The 15,407-nt window shown below is 40.4% G+C and overlaps 1 protein-coding gene across 1 annotated transcript in view; it reads right to left on the bottom strand.

Moving 5' to 3' along the window:
- Window positions 1-15,407, bottom strand: part of USP8 (ubiquitin specific peptidase 8) — a 46,023-nt gene that overhangs the window by 12,925 nt on the left and 17,691 nt on the right. Inside the window, 7 exon segments of the mRNA XM_080931137.1 lie at window positions 1,032-1,592; window positions 6,163-6,386; window positions 6,655-6,799; window positions 7,303-7,465; window positions 9,042-9,186; window positions 11,104-11,146; window positions 13,616-13,778. Coding sequence (XP_080787263.1) covers window positions 1,032-1,592; window positions 6,163-6,386; window positions 6,655-6,799; window positions 7,303-7,465; window positions 9,042-9,186; window positions 11,104-11,146; window positions 13,616-13,778 — 1,444 coding nt within the window.

Here is a 15,407-nt window from a genome sequence, read left to right as displayed (position 1 = left end):
ATCGCTGTCTTCAGACCCAAGAAGAGGGCACTGGATCCCATTACAGATGGTTGTGAGGCACCACGTGGTTGCTGGGATTTGACTCAGAACTTCTGGAAGAACAGTCAGTGCTCTTAACCACTGAGCCATCTCTGAATTCTTAAGTCACTGACTGACTAACTGTAACAAACAGGTAAATTTTATAATATGCAAATTATATTTTCTGTTTCCTTGTATGTAAGCAAAAGTAAGCTGTTAGTGTTCTTACTGTTGCACGGTAGTCAAAAGGAAAGGACAATGTTAGCTACACAAAGAAAACTGAAGTTGGGCTGGAGACAGCTCAGTGGTTAAGAGCACTGACTGCTCTTCTAGAGATTCCGAGTTCAATTCCCGGCAACCACATGGTGGCTCACAACCATCTGTAATGGGGTCTGATGTCCTCTTCTGGTGTGTCTGAAGACAGCTACAGTGTACTCACATAAAATAAATAAATAAATCTTTTTTAAAAAAGAAAGAAAACAAGAAGTCTATCACTCTATAAACATACCTTCCAAAATTAAGGGAAGGCAATCGACTTGAGTATGTACGTAGCTGAGGACATAAAAAGTATGTAGCACTGATTTAAAGTAAACTGCAACGAACAAAATTACACAGACTGATCAAAACCAGAATTATATGCAAAAATAAATGTCAGGCTATTTATGTTACTGACTGCACATTCTATGTAGACAAAAATGACCTCAACCTACTGGGACCTTACTTCTCCATTGTGAGATTGTACTTTATCCTTTTGATGGACACACACCAAGCACAGAAATAAATATAACTATTTGTAGCAATAATAAGATATATGGCATTTTATAGACAAAAGATTCTATTGCCAACCAGTCACTTAATGTGCATCATCACAGGCCTCAAAGGAGAGCAGAGAAGCAAATACCAATGGGATCAGGACAGTCTCACACCCCTACACACTATTCAGAGTGCCTGTCCTGTCTGTGGAAGGCCACTGTGTCACCATCTTATACACACTTACTGTTTGTTTTACCTACCTTGCCTGCACTCAGCTCTCCCGACACGGGGGATGCAGGGGACACATCTGCTGGCCTCTTCTGCACTTCTGGCATGGGACACCTTTTACCTTCCACAGATACCTTAGCATCAGAAGCTTCCTGTTCACTCTTACTTTGTCTTTGCGTTCCTGTGGCTTCCTGGGCCCGGTCTGCTGAGGGCTCTTTGTCTTCTGCCTTGGTTTGTTTGCTGTCTCTCTTCTCTTGGCCACCCTTTGCTTTGCGCTGACTCTCAGTGAAGTCACCTTCTTCTGCATCCGGGGTCTTTCTAGCTTTGCGCTCTTGTTCCTCCCTTCTCAGCTTCTCTTTCTGTTCCTTCTGCTGCCTTTCCCAAAGTTCCTTCTCCTGTTTATTCCTTTCCATAAGAAGCGCAGTTTCTTCGTGAATACGAGCCTTTTCTTCATCTGTTAACATGGTGGTCGGAGGGGGAAATACTGGCTTGGTGGATCGGTCAGAAAGAACTCTTCCACTCTGATCTGTATTTTCAGATTTTATTCTATGATCATCAGGCAACTTAATTGCTGGTTTTTTTGTACGATCAACCTAGAGAAATACAAATAGAACAAAATGTGATTTTTGTGTTGTTTTTAAGACAAGTTCGTACATAACAGGACAAGTTTGTACATACAGACTAAGTTGGCCACAAACCTACAATCCTCTTGCTTCAGCAAAATTTAGAAGTATTAATTCTGTTTCAGTTTGCAATCACATGTTCTAGACTCAGAAGAGTTATATGTCTTTAAAAAAAAGATTTATTTATTTATTATATATAAGTATTGTCGCTGTCTTCAGACACACCAGAAGAGGGCATTAGATCCCATTACAGATGGTTGTGAGCCACCATGTGGTTGCTGGGATTTGAACTCAGGACCTCTGGAAGAACAGTCAGTGCTCTTAACCACTGAGCCATCCCTCCAACCCAGAGTTATACGTGTTAATGACTGTCCACAGAAGACATGACAGGGGAGTTTGAAGCTCCATGCCAACACACCCACCTAACCCCCCACCTCACCCCTGTAATACTTCACACCCAGCCTGGCCAAAAATGAATGTATAATGCCCACAATACAAAGATCCCTCACTCTCCACTCAGCTCTATAAACCAGTCACCGGGCAGTTCTAGACCATGTTCTTCCCACAACTTTCTGCTGCTGCCTGGTGAAATTACTTTCAGCTATACCTCCACCTCTGAGACTACCAGGAAGCCTACTGCCTAACACCATCTTCTCTTCCAGACTCCAGAGAGCCTCCCACTGCCCACTCACCTGTTTTTTCCCATTTCTAGTTACACATTTCAGGCACCCAGCATAAATGTGAAAGTTAAAAGACAATTTTGTAAAGTTGGTTCTTTACTCCCACCTTGTACTGGCTGGTTTTGTGTCAACTTGACAAAAGCTGGCTTTATCACACAGAAAGAAGCCTCAGTTGGCATTTTCTCAATTAGTGATCAAGGCAGGAGGGCCCATTGTGGGTGGTGCCATCCCTGGGCTGGTACTCTTGGGTTCTATAAGAAAGCAAGCTGAGCAAACCAGGGGAAGCAAGCCAGTAAGCGACATCCCTCCATGGCCTCTGCATCAGCTCCTGCTTCCTGACCTGCTTGAGTTCCAGTCCTGACTTCCTTTGGTGATGAACAGCAATATGTACAGTGTCAGCTGAATAAACCCTTTCCTCCCCAACTTGCTTCTTGGTCATGATGTTTTGTGCAGGAATAGAAACCCTGACTAAGACACAGCTTTATGGAACACCTTCTAGGAACTGAATTCAAGTCATCAGGTTTATTTGGCAAGAGTCTTTATCTGCCTAGCCATTCACTCACCCATTGTAAAACAAATCTGATCACGTTTACCTTTTGTTTAATAAAAACCTATTTTACATTGCTATTCATATTTAAGTTGTAGTCCACATACATATACTTAAGTACATATACCTACACACAAAATGGATAAATGAATTAAAGTGTATCACAGCCTGCCTACTATTTATTCTTTAGTATTTAAATATTTTTCTTCCTTTATCTTTAATATTTATTTTATGTGCATTGGTGTTTTACCTGAGTGTATGTCTGTGTGAGTGTGTCAGAGCCCTGGAACTGGAAGTTACAGGCAGTTGTGAGCTGCCATGTCGGTGTTGGGAATTGAACCCAAGTCCTCTGGAAGAGCAACCAATACTCTTAACCAGTAAGACATCTCTCCAGCCCCAACATATTTATTTATTATTTTGTGTGTGCACACTGCATGTGAGTGTGAATGCAGAGGCAAGTATGGAGGTCAGAAGACAACTCTTGGAAGTTGGGCCTTTTCTCCAATTTTGCAGGATTCGGAGACTGAAGCTGGCCTCAGGTCATCAGGCACATACATAAATGCCTGTACCCACTAAACCATCTCACCAGCCCTACTTATTTATTCTTATACCTTACTGTTATATATATTTTTAAGCTATTAATTTTATTTACTTGGTAGGGAGAGTCAGAAGACAGCCTGTAGGAGTTGGTTCTCTCCTTCTACCACATAGATCCTACTGTTCAAACTCAAGTAATCTTTACTGAGCCATCTTGTTGGCAGTCCTTCTTACTTTTTGAGACAGGGTCTTTCAGTGAACCTGGAGCTCACTGATCAGGTGGACTGGCTAGCCAGCAGGCCCAAGGTTCCCTTACTCTGGCCTCCCCAGTTCTAGGATTGCAGGTGTGTGATGCTGACCTTGGCTTTCATGTGGCTACTGGTCCCTGAACTCAGATCCTTATACTTGCACAATAGGCTCTTTACTGACTGAGCCATCTCCCCTGAAGCACATCTGATTAAGAAAGCTGCCATATTCCTAGAATGTGAGGGCCAGGAGTTATTTTAGCTGCTCTAACAATATTGTAAGAAGTAACCCTAACATTTCTGGAAAATACTGTGTGTTAAAACAAGGAGAACGTAACTGAGAACTTCTTAATAATGAACTATATGCAACATGCTTATAAAATATATTTTATGTTCCCATCAGAACAAAGTTAGTAGGGGTTGGGGATTTAGCTCAGTCATAGAGCGCCTGCCTAGTAAGCGCAAGGCCCTGGGTTTGTTCCTCAGCTCTGGAAAAACAAAACAAAACAAAACAAAAAAACTTGTTTTCAAATAGAGCCTATTTAGAACAAAGTTTGTAGAAAAAAAAATCCCAATTTCTTTTCACTTTTATTTTTTGTTTTTTTACTTTTTCAAATAAGCAAACAAATCCCTCAAATAAACAGAATCACCTTTTCTACAATTGAGAATGAAGAAGGAAAGACCATGGTGGAAATAAAGCCAACACTAAAAGTGGAGCACAAACCAAAACCAAAGCTTCCATCCCTATCCTCTGGCTCACTCACCCTTCCCCAATCTAAAAAGCACTAGATTTTACTATCTTAAACTTTCAATTCCTTCTTCAGTCCCTCATACCTATAGAACAAAGTTCAAATTAGCTCCAAGTCTCTGTCACTGGCTCTTTTCAGTCTCATGTGCTGTCATGGTGCTCTCTCCAGCATGGACCCTCAACTATGCAGGTCAAGGGTTGACTGGCCGCACTCACTCACTCTTCCACCGGTCTCTGCATCTGTAAACTCCACCAACATCTCAGAGCCCAGAAAGCTGCTGCTTCTCTATAAAAAGAAACTCAGTTCTGCTCTGCTCCCTAAGGGCTGGTAGAGCAACGATGCATTATTCTGTGACTGGGTTCTACACAGGTCTCTCTTCATCACTGCAGAAGATCCATCCTACCCACACTTACAGCCTTTCATTTCATATAGAAATTTCCTCAATTGATTCTCATTATTGAGTGCAAAGGGCCTCAAAATATACTGGACAAACTGTACTTTTCTCAGTCATCTTGGGATACACAAGGATTAGAATTCAATTAACTTGAAGACATGTACAAAATTATACCTTCTCTTTATAATGTCTTACATTTATATTTTAAGGAAACTTATTCAATTTGTTTATGATTTAATCTGAAATATTAGATGACCTGAAAAATGATGAAGATACTGACTTTCAACAGCTCTAGAGAAATCAGCATCATCCACTTCAAATGTTAATACTTGAGGGAAAACAGATGCTAAGAATCCATACTGGATAATATATGGGTAAGTTTTATCACTGTTTCTTCAAAAAGAACCTAACAAGAAGCTCTGATATTTTATCTGAATATTTTTGCAAGTTTTAATTAACTATCATTAACATTACAAACTCCAATGAAATGGAACTAAAATATGCTTTAAAAGCAGAATACTGATATTTCACATCTCTGATATGCAAAAGCAGGCAAGCCACTCTCCAGAGCGATGGGCTCTGTTCTCTACAGTAAGGGGCCTGCCCTCCACAGGGCAATGTTTTGTTTATAAAAGTCTGCTCCTGGCCTGAGCATGTCAGAAAACTTTTCTCATCATTACTCTGAACAGAACAGCACGGCAGCTACTCCCGTAGCATCCATAACCACCAGAAGTAATGCAGAGGACTCAGCTCTGTGTGCTGTGTAGGTGACATGTAGATGTGTAAGAGGGACTGAGCATTTGCCTGCTTTGTCATTCTCATGGAGTCCTGGAAGCCATCTGAGGCAGACACTTGGGGGCAGCTGTGCAAGTCAAATCACAGCAATGTCATCAGCTGAGCGCTTTAGCTATTTCGGAACACAAACTGTTCCTACAGGTTATGGGAAATAACCACCAGCTAGCTTTGAAGTCTTGTAAGTAATCTAATATAGCCAGGGCAACGGGATAATTATTATAAAAGGTTTTTGTAAAAATAAAGGTGCCTGGGGCTGGAGAGATGGCTCAGTGGTTAAGAGCACTGACTGCTCTTCCAGATGTTTTGCGTTCAAATCCCAGCAGCCACATGGTGCCTCACAACCATCTCTATTGGGATCTAATGCCCTCTTGTGGTATGTCTGAAGACAGAGACAATGTACTCATTTATATAAAATTAAATAAATCTTTAAGTAAATAAATAAAGGTGCCAAGATGCACAAATCCTTCTGTTTCCTAAGGTATCATAGACAATATATAAAAAAATGTGTACCATGTGTCAATATATTAAAACAAAAGAATAAAGTTAGTAAACAAACAAACAAGCAACCAAATAAACAAAAACTAAGACAATACCTGTGGAACATTCTTTGTAGCAGGCACTGGCTGAATTATGGGTGAAGCTTCGGCTTTGGGAACGGCACTAGGTCCGGCTAGAGCTGACTGGGCCAACAGTCTAGGTTTTCCATCTTGATCAGTTACCAACTGTGCCTTTTCATTTGCTTCTGTAGGAGGAGGCGGCATCTGGGCAGGAAGCTTGGAAGAAACTGGTTCTTCCAGCGAAGGATAAGTAAAATCCACTAAAACCACCAAAAAAACAATACATTCGTTTCAAGAACCACAAACTCCACAGTGTTTAGTGTTATGCAGGCTGTGTGTGGCTAACGGAGCGTGAAATGACAGTCACTACTGTCTCAAAAACATGAGCCCCAGTCTGTGCTGTTCTGCCTGAAAACAAACTAGCATCTCATAGGACAAAGGTATATACAGGTAAGGTCACCCTGAACCCTTAAGTGTTTTGTTCTGTATTGAAGCAATTTTAAACACAATTTTCACATACATACATACATGAGACAGACACCTCTTCAGTTCTGCTCCGAGGGGGTGGAGTGACCTTAGCATTCGTTGTAAACTGCGGATAGCAAAGGAGCCAGTTTTCATAGCCTCCCTCCAACACCAAAGGCTCATGGCGCAAGACAGTTTTACTTTCCCACTACAAAATAAGGACAGATATTTTTAAGATGGTACCAGTCTCTTGACAGCAAAGCCCACAAATCACAACAAACCCAAATGTAGAAGTGTTCCCTGTTGAGCAAAATGAAAACAAAAAATAATTAAAATCAAAATACAACATTAAATGAAGTATTAGATATCTATTATTATAAATAGTTTAAGAACCAAACACCAATCCATGATCTTAGAAGGAAAGTTATAAAATAATTATAAGACAAAGCCTACGTAATCCTGAGCACCTAGACCTGATAGCTAAGCACCCATGCTGCTGCCCCCTTAAGTAAAATTTCTTGAAAGAGAATGACTGAATCCAGGTTCAAGAACACATTATGACTTTCAATATTAAAGATTCACTTCTAAGATGGTTACTGAACACAACTTCATAGGAGTACAGTTGGTTTAAAAGTCTAACAGAGCCAGTCAAAACAACCAGACTCCCAACCATCAACAATGGCAGTTAAGGTAACAAGGAGAGCCCCCAACCTTGAAAAGCGCATCTTTCAGACTTCGCAGAGTGGTCCCGAGCTGCAAATCTTTTGCTGAACTAAACCAGTCAAGAAGGACCACATAGTCCACACTCCCCCTCTTTTTCCATGTGTCTTTAGAATCATCTGAGAGGTTTGCTTCAATCCAACTGGCAGTGACTCTGAAATAAATGAGCATTTATATTAAGGCAAAGTTGAGAAATGATTCCCGTATATTCTGTGCCATACCAGGACAAACTCTTTCAAGTTAAGTTACATATTAAGATATTAACGAGCCTGTGTTACTACATGTTAGTGCTTTTAGTAATTACTAAAGAGGGAAAGAAGCAGACTCAATCTTAGCTCCTTAAAAAAAAGATGGGGTTGGGGGAACACAGCAAAACTGAAAACAGGAAATCATCTGGGCACCCTTCTCAGCCAAATCTAAACTGGAGAATCACGTTGGATCCATTATTCAGATTTAAGCTCACTTCTACCTATGCTTATAATAACTAAGCAGCAAAGTTTAACTTAGTCGGCAAGTGCACACAGCCTTACAGTGTGCCAGACAAGCCTCAGACTGTACTGAATCCTCCCAACAGTGCCAGAGAGACCCTCCCCCACGTTATAGCATCCTGGCATGTAGAGGTCTTGTAACCCGCCTGTGGTTACAGCTCAGGTCTATGCCCACTTAGGTCCTGTCATCAGCATGGCATCAACAACACAGCAGACGGTGTTCAGTTACTCTTTTGCTCATAGGAAGCTCAGGTCTTACCATAGCCTGTTACCTAGACTGCAATCCTGTTACCTCCTCTTTCTCCTCACGAAAAGCTTGTCCCCTATTCTCCGTCTTCTCTGTTTGCTCCCCACTCCTGGCCTCAGAATATGCATATATTCAACACTTGCTAAAAACTTTTCTGTGAGTCTTCCTCAAACTAAATTTTAGAGTCAACTCCCAGACAGACAGACAGAGAGATAAACAGAAATACCACATTCCAATACACATCCACCCACCACACCTCACTAATATAAGGAATACTATATATTTTAATTTTATTATTTTTCTCATCCTTATCTGGCCATTTCAATAAAAGCTTCATAAAGGCAACGTTTATCTGTTCACTGGTTTAGGCTCAGCACTATGAACCACAGTAACCCAACCCACTGCTCAGAAAATATTTGCTGAATGACACAATGACTGACAGAGATCCATTCCCTTGGCTAAAAAACAACAACAACAACAAAATAAGCCAGTGTTCTAGAAACCATTTAGCACTTATAAGCATTTTTATGTTTAGTATTTTAATAAACATGTTGGGAAATAACAATCAAAAAGTGTTTCCCAAATTTAAGTTTCTTATGTATTATCTTCATGATTTGTTCTACCTGTTCTATAATTTAATTTTAAATGTAACTTAATAATCAATTAAACTTAATTATACTAAACTTATTTAATAAATTCATATGTTCCTGTATAAATGGAAAAAGCACCATCATATCCAATATATAAAGGCCAAGTCTAAAAATAAAACAGGTAAGTAAATGACATTGTCGTTATATAAGAAAATGAGCAGCGTGCAATGGTAAGAAGCACGCTGCACTTATAAAGTAATGAAGACAACAGTCAGGACACAGGTTGATTGAAAGGACACAGTCATTTACACACCGGGGAGGCCAAGCGGGAGCACCACGAATTCAAAGCCTTCCTGTTAGCACAGCAGACTTTGGCTATTATTATCTAAGCACACAATGACCTACCCTGGACTGATAGCTTCTTCAGGAACACTGAGAGAATCCAAGATACAGGAATGCTGGTAATCCTGTACTTTCCGAGCATCCATTATAAGCAGGCTTGTGTTTTTATCCACCATCATTGTATATAGTTCCTTCGCTGTGATTGCTCCTTGGAATTGAGAGACACAGTAGTAAATGACAAGAAATGTCTGGTTCTATGTGCCAGCACATTAGCAAACATAGAAGAGTAAAATATCCTTGGCATCACAGACATCATCCCACAGAGTCATTTATCTTTTACATGAACACTGAGTACAATTCATATTGACATTTATTAAGAGACAAGTTCCATGTCTTGTTTATACACAGGCTGGACAGCTCAGTGGAATAGTATCTGCCTAGCAGTGTTCAGCTCTGGGTTTGATCCCATTGTGACTCCCTTTGCTGATTTAACACCTTCATGTCAAGGTCCCAACTGTATCTGGTATTAGTTCTACTGGTAGTCCCAAAGAGAGAAAATTAAATATGTGCCTCATTAAGACAAAAACATTTCCTACACGACATGCATGATTAATAAAGTCACAAGGATTGGTGATGTGGCTCAATTGATGGAATACTTTTCCAGCAAACACAGGCCCCTGAGTTCAGTCCCCAGAAACTGCATAAACTGGGCATGGTGGAGTACTTGCATTAAAGATCAACCCTGACTACATATAAAATTCAAGGCCAGTCTTGTGTAGATAAGTTACTGTCGTAAACAAATGAGTTTTTTACATAAAGGTTCTAATTTATCTTCTTAAATCCTTTTTTGGACCTCAGATGAGGTGCTACAAGAACTGTTTGAATGTTTAGATTTCCAATTTATTTACTGGAATGGGGTATGTAATTTGGCAAAAGCAAACAAAACTATGTTGCTATTTTTTTTTTCTGGTCAGCTTTACCACCTGAAATGAAAGATCAAAGCACCACAGTAAACTTTAGATACAGAAAGCTGCTTGCTAAAAACACCTTCCAGCCACAGAGAACAGAATAATATTTGAGCATGATAAGCTACAAGAACATGAAAACTAGTCTTAAGATCACCAACAGCTTCTAGGAAGGTACCTTACACTACATGTAGTTTATTTTTAAAATTACTGTATGATCAGTACACAATTACTTTGGTGTTACATATAATTATGTTTTAATTTATATCTTTTCTGAAAAAAAGTTTCTCTAGTAGATGAAGTCAACTACCTAACTTATTGGTAGGTCATATACTTGTCACTAGACCATCAATACCAGGTATGAATACATGCAAATTACAGGTTAAGATTTCTTCTTCAGGGCATAAGCGCATCTGCTAAATAATTAACTCTTACAGCCTAGAGTCACAAATAACAGCTAACAACCCTTAACTTTACTATGGATTCTCAATGTTCAGTATATGTAGCTGAATTCACTATAACTGTTTACTTATTAACTCCTTTGACAGTTAATACTGTCAACTTGACAGGATCTAAAAGTCACCTTAGAGACAACTTCTAGCCATGTATGTGAGGAACGCTCATTTCTATGGTTAGCTGAGGTGGCATGGTTCCAAGGCTGAGGTACTGCCTCTTGAAAGGGAGAAGTGAACTGAGTGCTAGCACTCACGTTCCTCTGCTTCCTGACTGCAGTGCAGCCTGCCCAGCTGCCTCAAGCCAGGGCTTGCTTCCCTGCTGTGACCAACTGTACCTTGGAACCACAGGTCAAAAATAAACCCTTCCTTCCTTAAGTAATAAGAAAAGAAAAATAATACAACCCTATTTCACAGATGAGGAAACTTAAGGTAGAGTGGTAAGTATCATATTCAATATAACAAGGAGCAGCTTCTGAGAGGTCATCGCTTAAACACTATGCTATGCTTAACTACTGTACCTAGAAAACAAAATAAGTAAACTGCACATACATTGGCACATTTAACCATGCCAGACCAAAATAATATATAAAGTACCCCCTCAGTAAATCAACACAAAGCTTATAGAGTATAGGAAGACCCTCACTGTATCAAACTGAAGCCTAGTCCAAAGACAAGAGACTCAGAGGAACACCCTCTCTTACATACCTCTCTCTGCAGCTACACCTCCTTCGCTCGTCTCTCCGTTGGTCTAGTTCACAGAAGAAAAGAGTTTCAATTTCATTTAAAAAAAGACTCAAACTTAATACTCCATTGCAATGGAGAGCTAAGAAATGCAATATGCCAAGTAATGGCATTTTATAAAAAGATGCAGCTCAGTAGTGGCGCACGTGCCTTGAGGACATGCAGTACTCCAGCCTGGCAAGGCCCTCACCCTCCGAGTTTACACACACAGTACTGGCCTTACTAGGCATCAGCTAAAACAACTACAAGTGTGTCAGAATCGCTGCTCATTCCCAAATTTCCTCAAGCAGGTGCCAGATATAATTTGAGTACTTAACTAGAAACTGCTTCTTAAAATGAAACAGCAAGTCTAGTACTGTAGCCAGTGTTTTCTACCATAAAATTAAAGGAAAACCAATACCTTTACTACTCATGCAGTTTACAGTTTCCGAGGCAACATGACATAACCTTGTAAGATGCTAGCTCATTTTACAGATGGGAAAACTGAGGACCCACGTGGACCTATGGATCAAAGTTGGTAACACACTTATAGGTGCACATTTTCAAGCTATATATATCACCTGGCTCCTAGTATGACATGATATGAAACACAGGATACCATCCACGGATATTTCTTACCATGAAACAAAACAGCACTGCCCTGACACTGCAGGAATGAAATAGAGGAAACCTACAGGTTTTGGGGAGAGAGTGTGGTTCACCTTCTTTATTCAGTCAAGTGCATGGTATGAAGTAGAATCTTAAAGGGAAATTATCTTAGCACCTTATGAGATAGAACAATCAGAAGACAGTTCACTGTTTTGCACCATGATTCAACAAATCAACTTGAGTACCAGTCAGCAGGCAGCAGCAAAGTCTGAATATAGACTGAACACCAGGCGACACTAAGGAGTCACTGTCAAGTTTACAGGGTGGAGAGGACCAGTTCGGTGAGTGGTACAGCAAAGTGGTTAGCAGTAAGGTAGCAGAGCAGCTAGAGCTTGCTCTCAAACACTCAGGCCCCGCCCCCCAAAAGAAAGAAAGAAAGAAAGAAAGAAAGAAAGAAAGAAAGAAAGAAAGAAAGAAAGAAAGAAAGAGAGAAAAGAAGGTGTAGGAGACAAAGTCAAGTAACAGAGGGATGGAGATGTAGCACAGCTGGCCATTTGCTCGCCTTAGCATCCCATTAACTGGGCATGATTACACAGGCCTATAACCCTAAAAATTGGGGTAAAGGCAACACGGGGCTGGAGGGGCCACTAGCAGTTAAGAGCACTGACTGCTCTTCCAGAGGACCCCGGTTCTATTCCCATACCCACATGGCAGCTCACGACTGACTGCAACTACAAGATCTGACACCCTCACATAGACATATGTCGGGAAAACATCAATGCACATAAAATAAAATAAAATAAAAAATTATTTAAAAAAGAAAAGAAAAAAATGGCAACAAAATGAAAAGTTCCCTTCATACCACTCCCTCCAGTCCTGTTATTTGCTTATGGCAGCCACCTGACCTGTGGAGAAACACCTCCCTACCTTAGTGGTTTGTGTCCCATTGTGAATTCAAACAATAGAAAATCAGACTGCTTAACCCTTTAGAGTGCTTAACCCAGTGAAAGCTCTTCCAAATAACAGTAATCAACACTAGCAACAGGGGAACACTACAAACCCTTAAGAAACACAAAGGACCAGAGGAAGCAAAGAAGTCTCCAGGGAGTTCAACAATTCAGAACAATTTCTATTTTAGGGAAAGTAAAGGAAGGGGCACGGTGACAACTGGCAGATACTGAGTCACTCGTGGCATTTGATAAAGACATCTCGTATATGAGCTAAGGAGACTGAATGAAATGCTGGGCAGGACAGACAGACAAAGGGAAAACTGGAATAGAAAAAGTCAGGAATGGGTAACAGTGCCTGAGGCCAAAGTCACAAAAATTGTTTAGGACCAAATGAAGCAGCAAACCAAGCCCTTCTTCTCTCTTTTATTTTATGTTTGGTTTTCGGGCAGGGTTTCTCTGTGTGGCCCTGACTGGCCTGGGACTCACTTGAATGAACTCAGATCCCCCTGCCTCTGCTGGGGTTAAAAGCACTCGCCTCACCACCATGCCTGGCCCCGGCCCTGCTATTAATGTAGATTTCATCAGGAAGAGACGCCTCAGATCTTGTTTTAAGACCTTCATTTGGCAAACCTGAGTTGTTAAGCAAGACTCACATAGGCCCAGAACTTGGACAGATCACAATCCAGTGCTTCCTCTCACACCACCCTCCTTCAGCTACAGTGACTACTAAAACTGTCACCAACGACCAGGACAATGCTGCTGTGGACGAGTACAGGAAAATCTGGAACCAACTGCAGCTGGGACCTTTGATTCAAATTCTGACCAACTCGTAAAATGTTATCCCTGTTGCCTCAAAGAACTTTACAGAGGCAGGACAACTCCTGCAGGTAGGTCACCTGGCACACAGTACCAGTGTTTACACAATAAACTTGCAATACCCTTTGGGTTTTGGTTTTGGAGTCCAGTAAATTCTCCACAGAGCGTTTGGCTGCTGCACCACTGTCCTCTCTTCCCATCTCCTGCCTCTTCTGTTGCTGTAGCTGCTCTTCCTCTCGTCTGTCCTTTTCTTCAAGTTGTTTCCGAACTTCAGCCTCTTCATATCTGGTTGAGAGAAGATTCATTTAACATGATGGAGTATAGTTAAAGGAGTTCATGTTTCATACTTAACATCCTGCCTTGGAAGTACTTTATGGCTTCTAGCTCACTCCTTCCAATTAAAGGAGAATTCTGCTAGAGTTCCCATACAAACCACACACATCTGCCCTCAGGGGTTGTCTGTGTACTTTAAACTGGACAGGCCTTAAAAAATAAATGTTATGCTCTTTTTATTAATGTTGTTCTTGCTTTTTCACTAATTTCAAATATTTAATTATCAATTCTGCTACAATTTCATTTTTAAAACAAACTCTTGATTGTTTCTGGAAGAGAAATGTCAAGTATCTCAACTGTGTTGATGATTTAAATCAAAATGTTAAAACAAGTATGCAAGAAAGGTATTAACCACACCAACTGGAGAATCATTATCAAAGTCAAGAAGTGATTATCTGGGTACTGGAGAGATGGCTCAGTGAGTGGTTCAGAGCACTGACTGCTCTTCCAGAGGTCCTGAGTTCAATTCCCAGCAATCACATAGTGGTTCACAAACACTTGTAATGGGTTCCGGATGTCCTCTTCTGGTATGTCTGAAGATAGCAACAATGTACTCACATACGTAAAATAAAAAAAGATCTAAAATATTAAAGGGCTGGAGAGATGGCTCAGCGGTTAAGAGCATTGACTGCTCTTCCAGAGGTCCTGAGTTCAAATCCCAGCAACCACATGATGGCTCACAACCATCTGTAATAAGATCTGATGCCCTCTTCTGGTGTGTCTGAAGACAGCTACAGTGTACTTATATAATAAAAGTAAATAAATCTTAAAAAAAAAATAAGTGATTATCTTCTAATTTGTTAGAAGTTAAACAAGCTATGGTGGGTGACTACCATCTGCAGCTAACAAAAGTATTTGGAACTATTCCCCACAGAATGATAAGCAGTATTGTTGGGAATGCATGTTATCAGGGACCTTGCTCTCCCTGTCATTAGTGATGACAGTAATGTCAGCTGGTTCTGAACTTAAGAGGATTGGGGAAGACGGAGACAGAGACAGAGACAGAGATGGGATGGTGAAGGAAGGGAGAGAGAATACAGTGCAGAAGGAGAAAAGGGTAATGAAGAATTGTCTCCAGACGGATAGTAAAGCATGAACTAACTCTGGCGTGTATATGATATCTGTCCTCCGTACTTGAATCTGAAGGGCATGCCTCCCCCTGGCAGCTGGGGACTCCAGAGACATAGAGACAGAGATTGTTGGGATAAATGAAAAAGTAGGATAGAACTAAATTTAATGGGCTGGAAGTAATAAAGGAAAGATACAAGGCCAATCTCAAAGGAGAGATTGTTTCCAGATAAGAGAAACATAATAATCAAATTCATCAGGAATTTATGATAACCATAGATGTATAAATGCCTAAAAACACAACTTCAAAATACATAAAAGCTCAATATAATTACAAGGAGAAGTCAAGTATTTGTTTAAATTTTAGTAATACTTTATAGATTTTTAGTACCCTGTCATAATAATTGTTACAACCCAACCTCTGTCAAAATAAACACCCCATGAAACAAAACAAAAACCCTTAACAAACCACCACCACCTCCAGTAACAAAAAGCTCAGCTAATCCAAGCCTG

The sequence above is a fragment of the Micromys minutus genome (genome assembly GCF_963924665.1).
Source record: "Micromys minutus genome assembly, chromosome: 17".
NCBI classification, from domain to species: domain Eukaryota; kingdom Metazoa; phylum Chordata; class Mammalia; order Rodentia; family Muridae; genus Micromys; species Micromys minutus.
The sequence above is the reverse complement of the archived record's forward strand: the minus strand, read 5'-3'. Positions and strand labels throughout refer to the sequence as shown.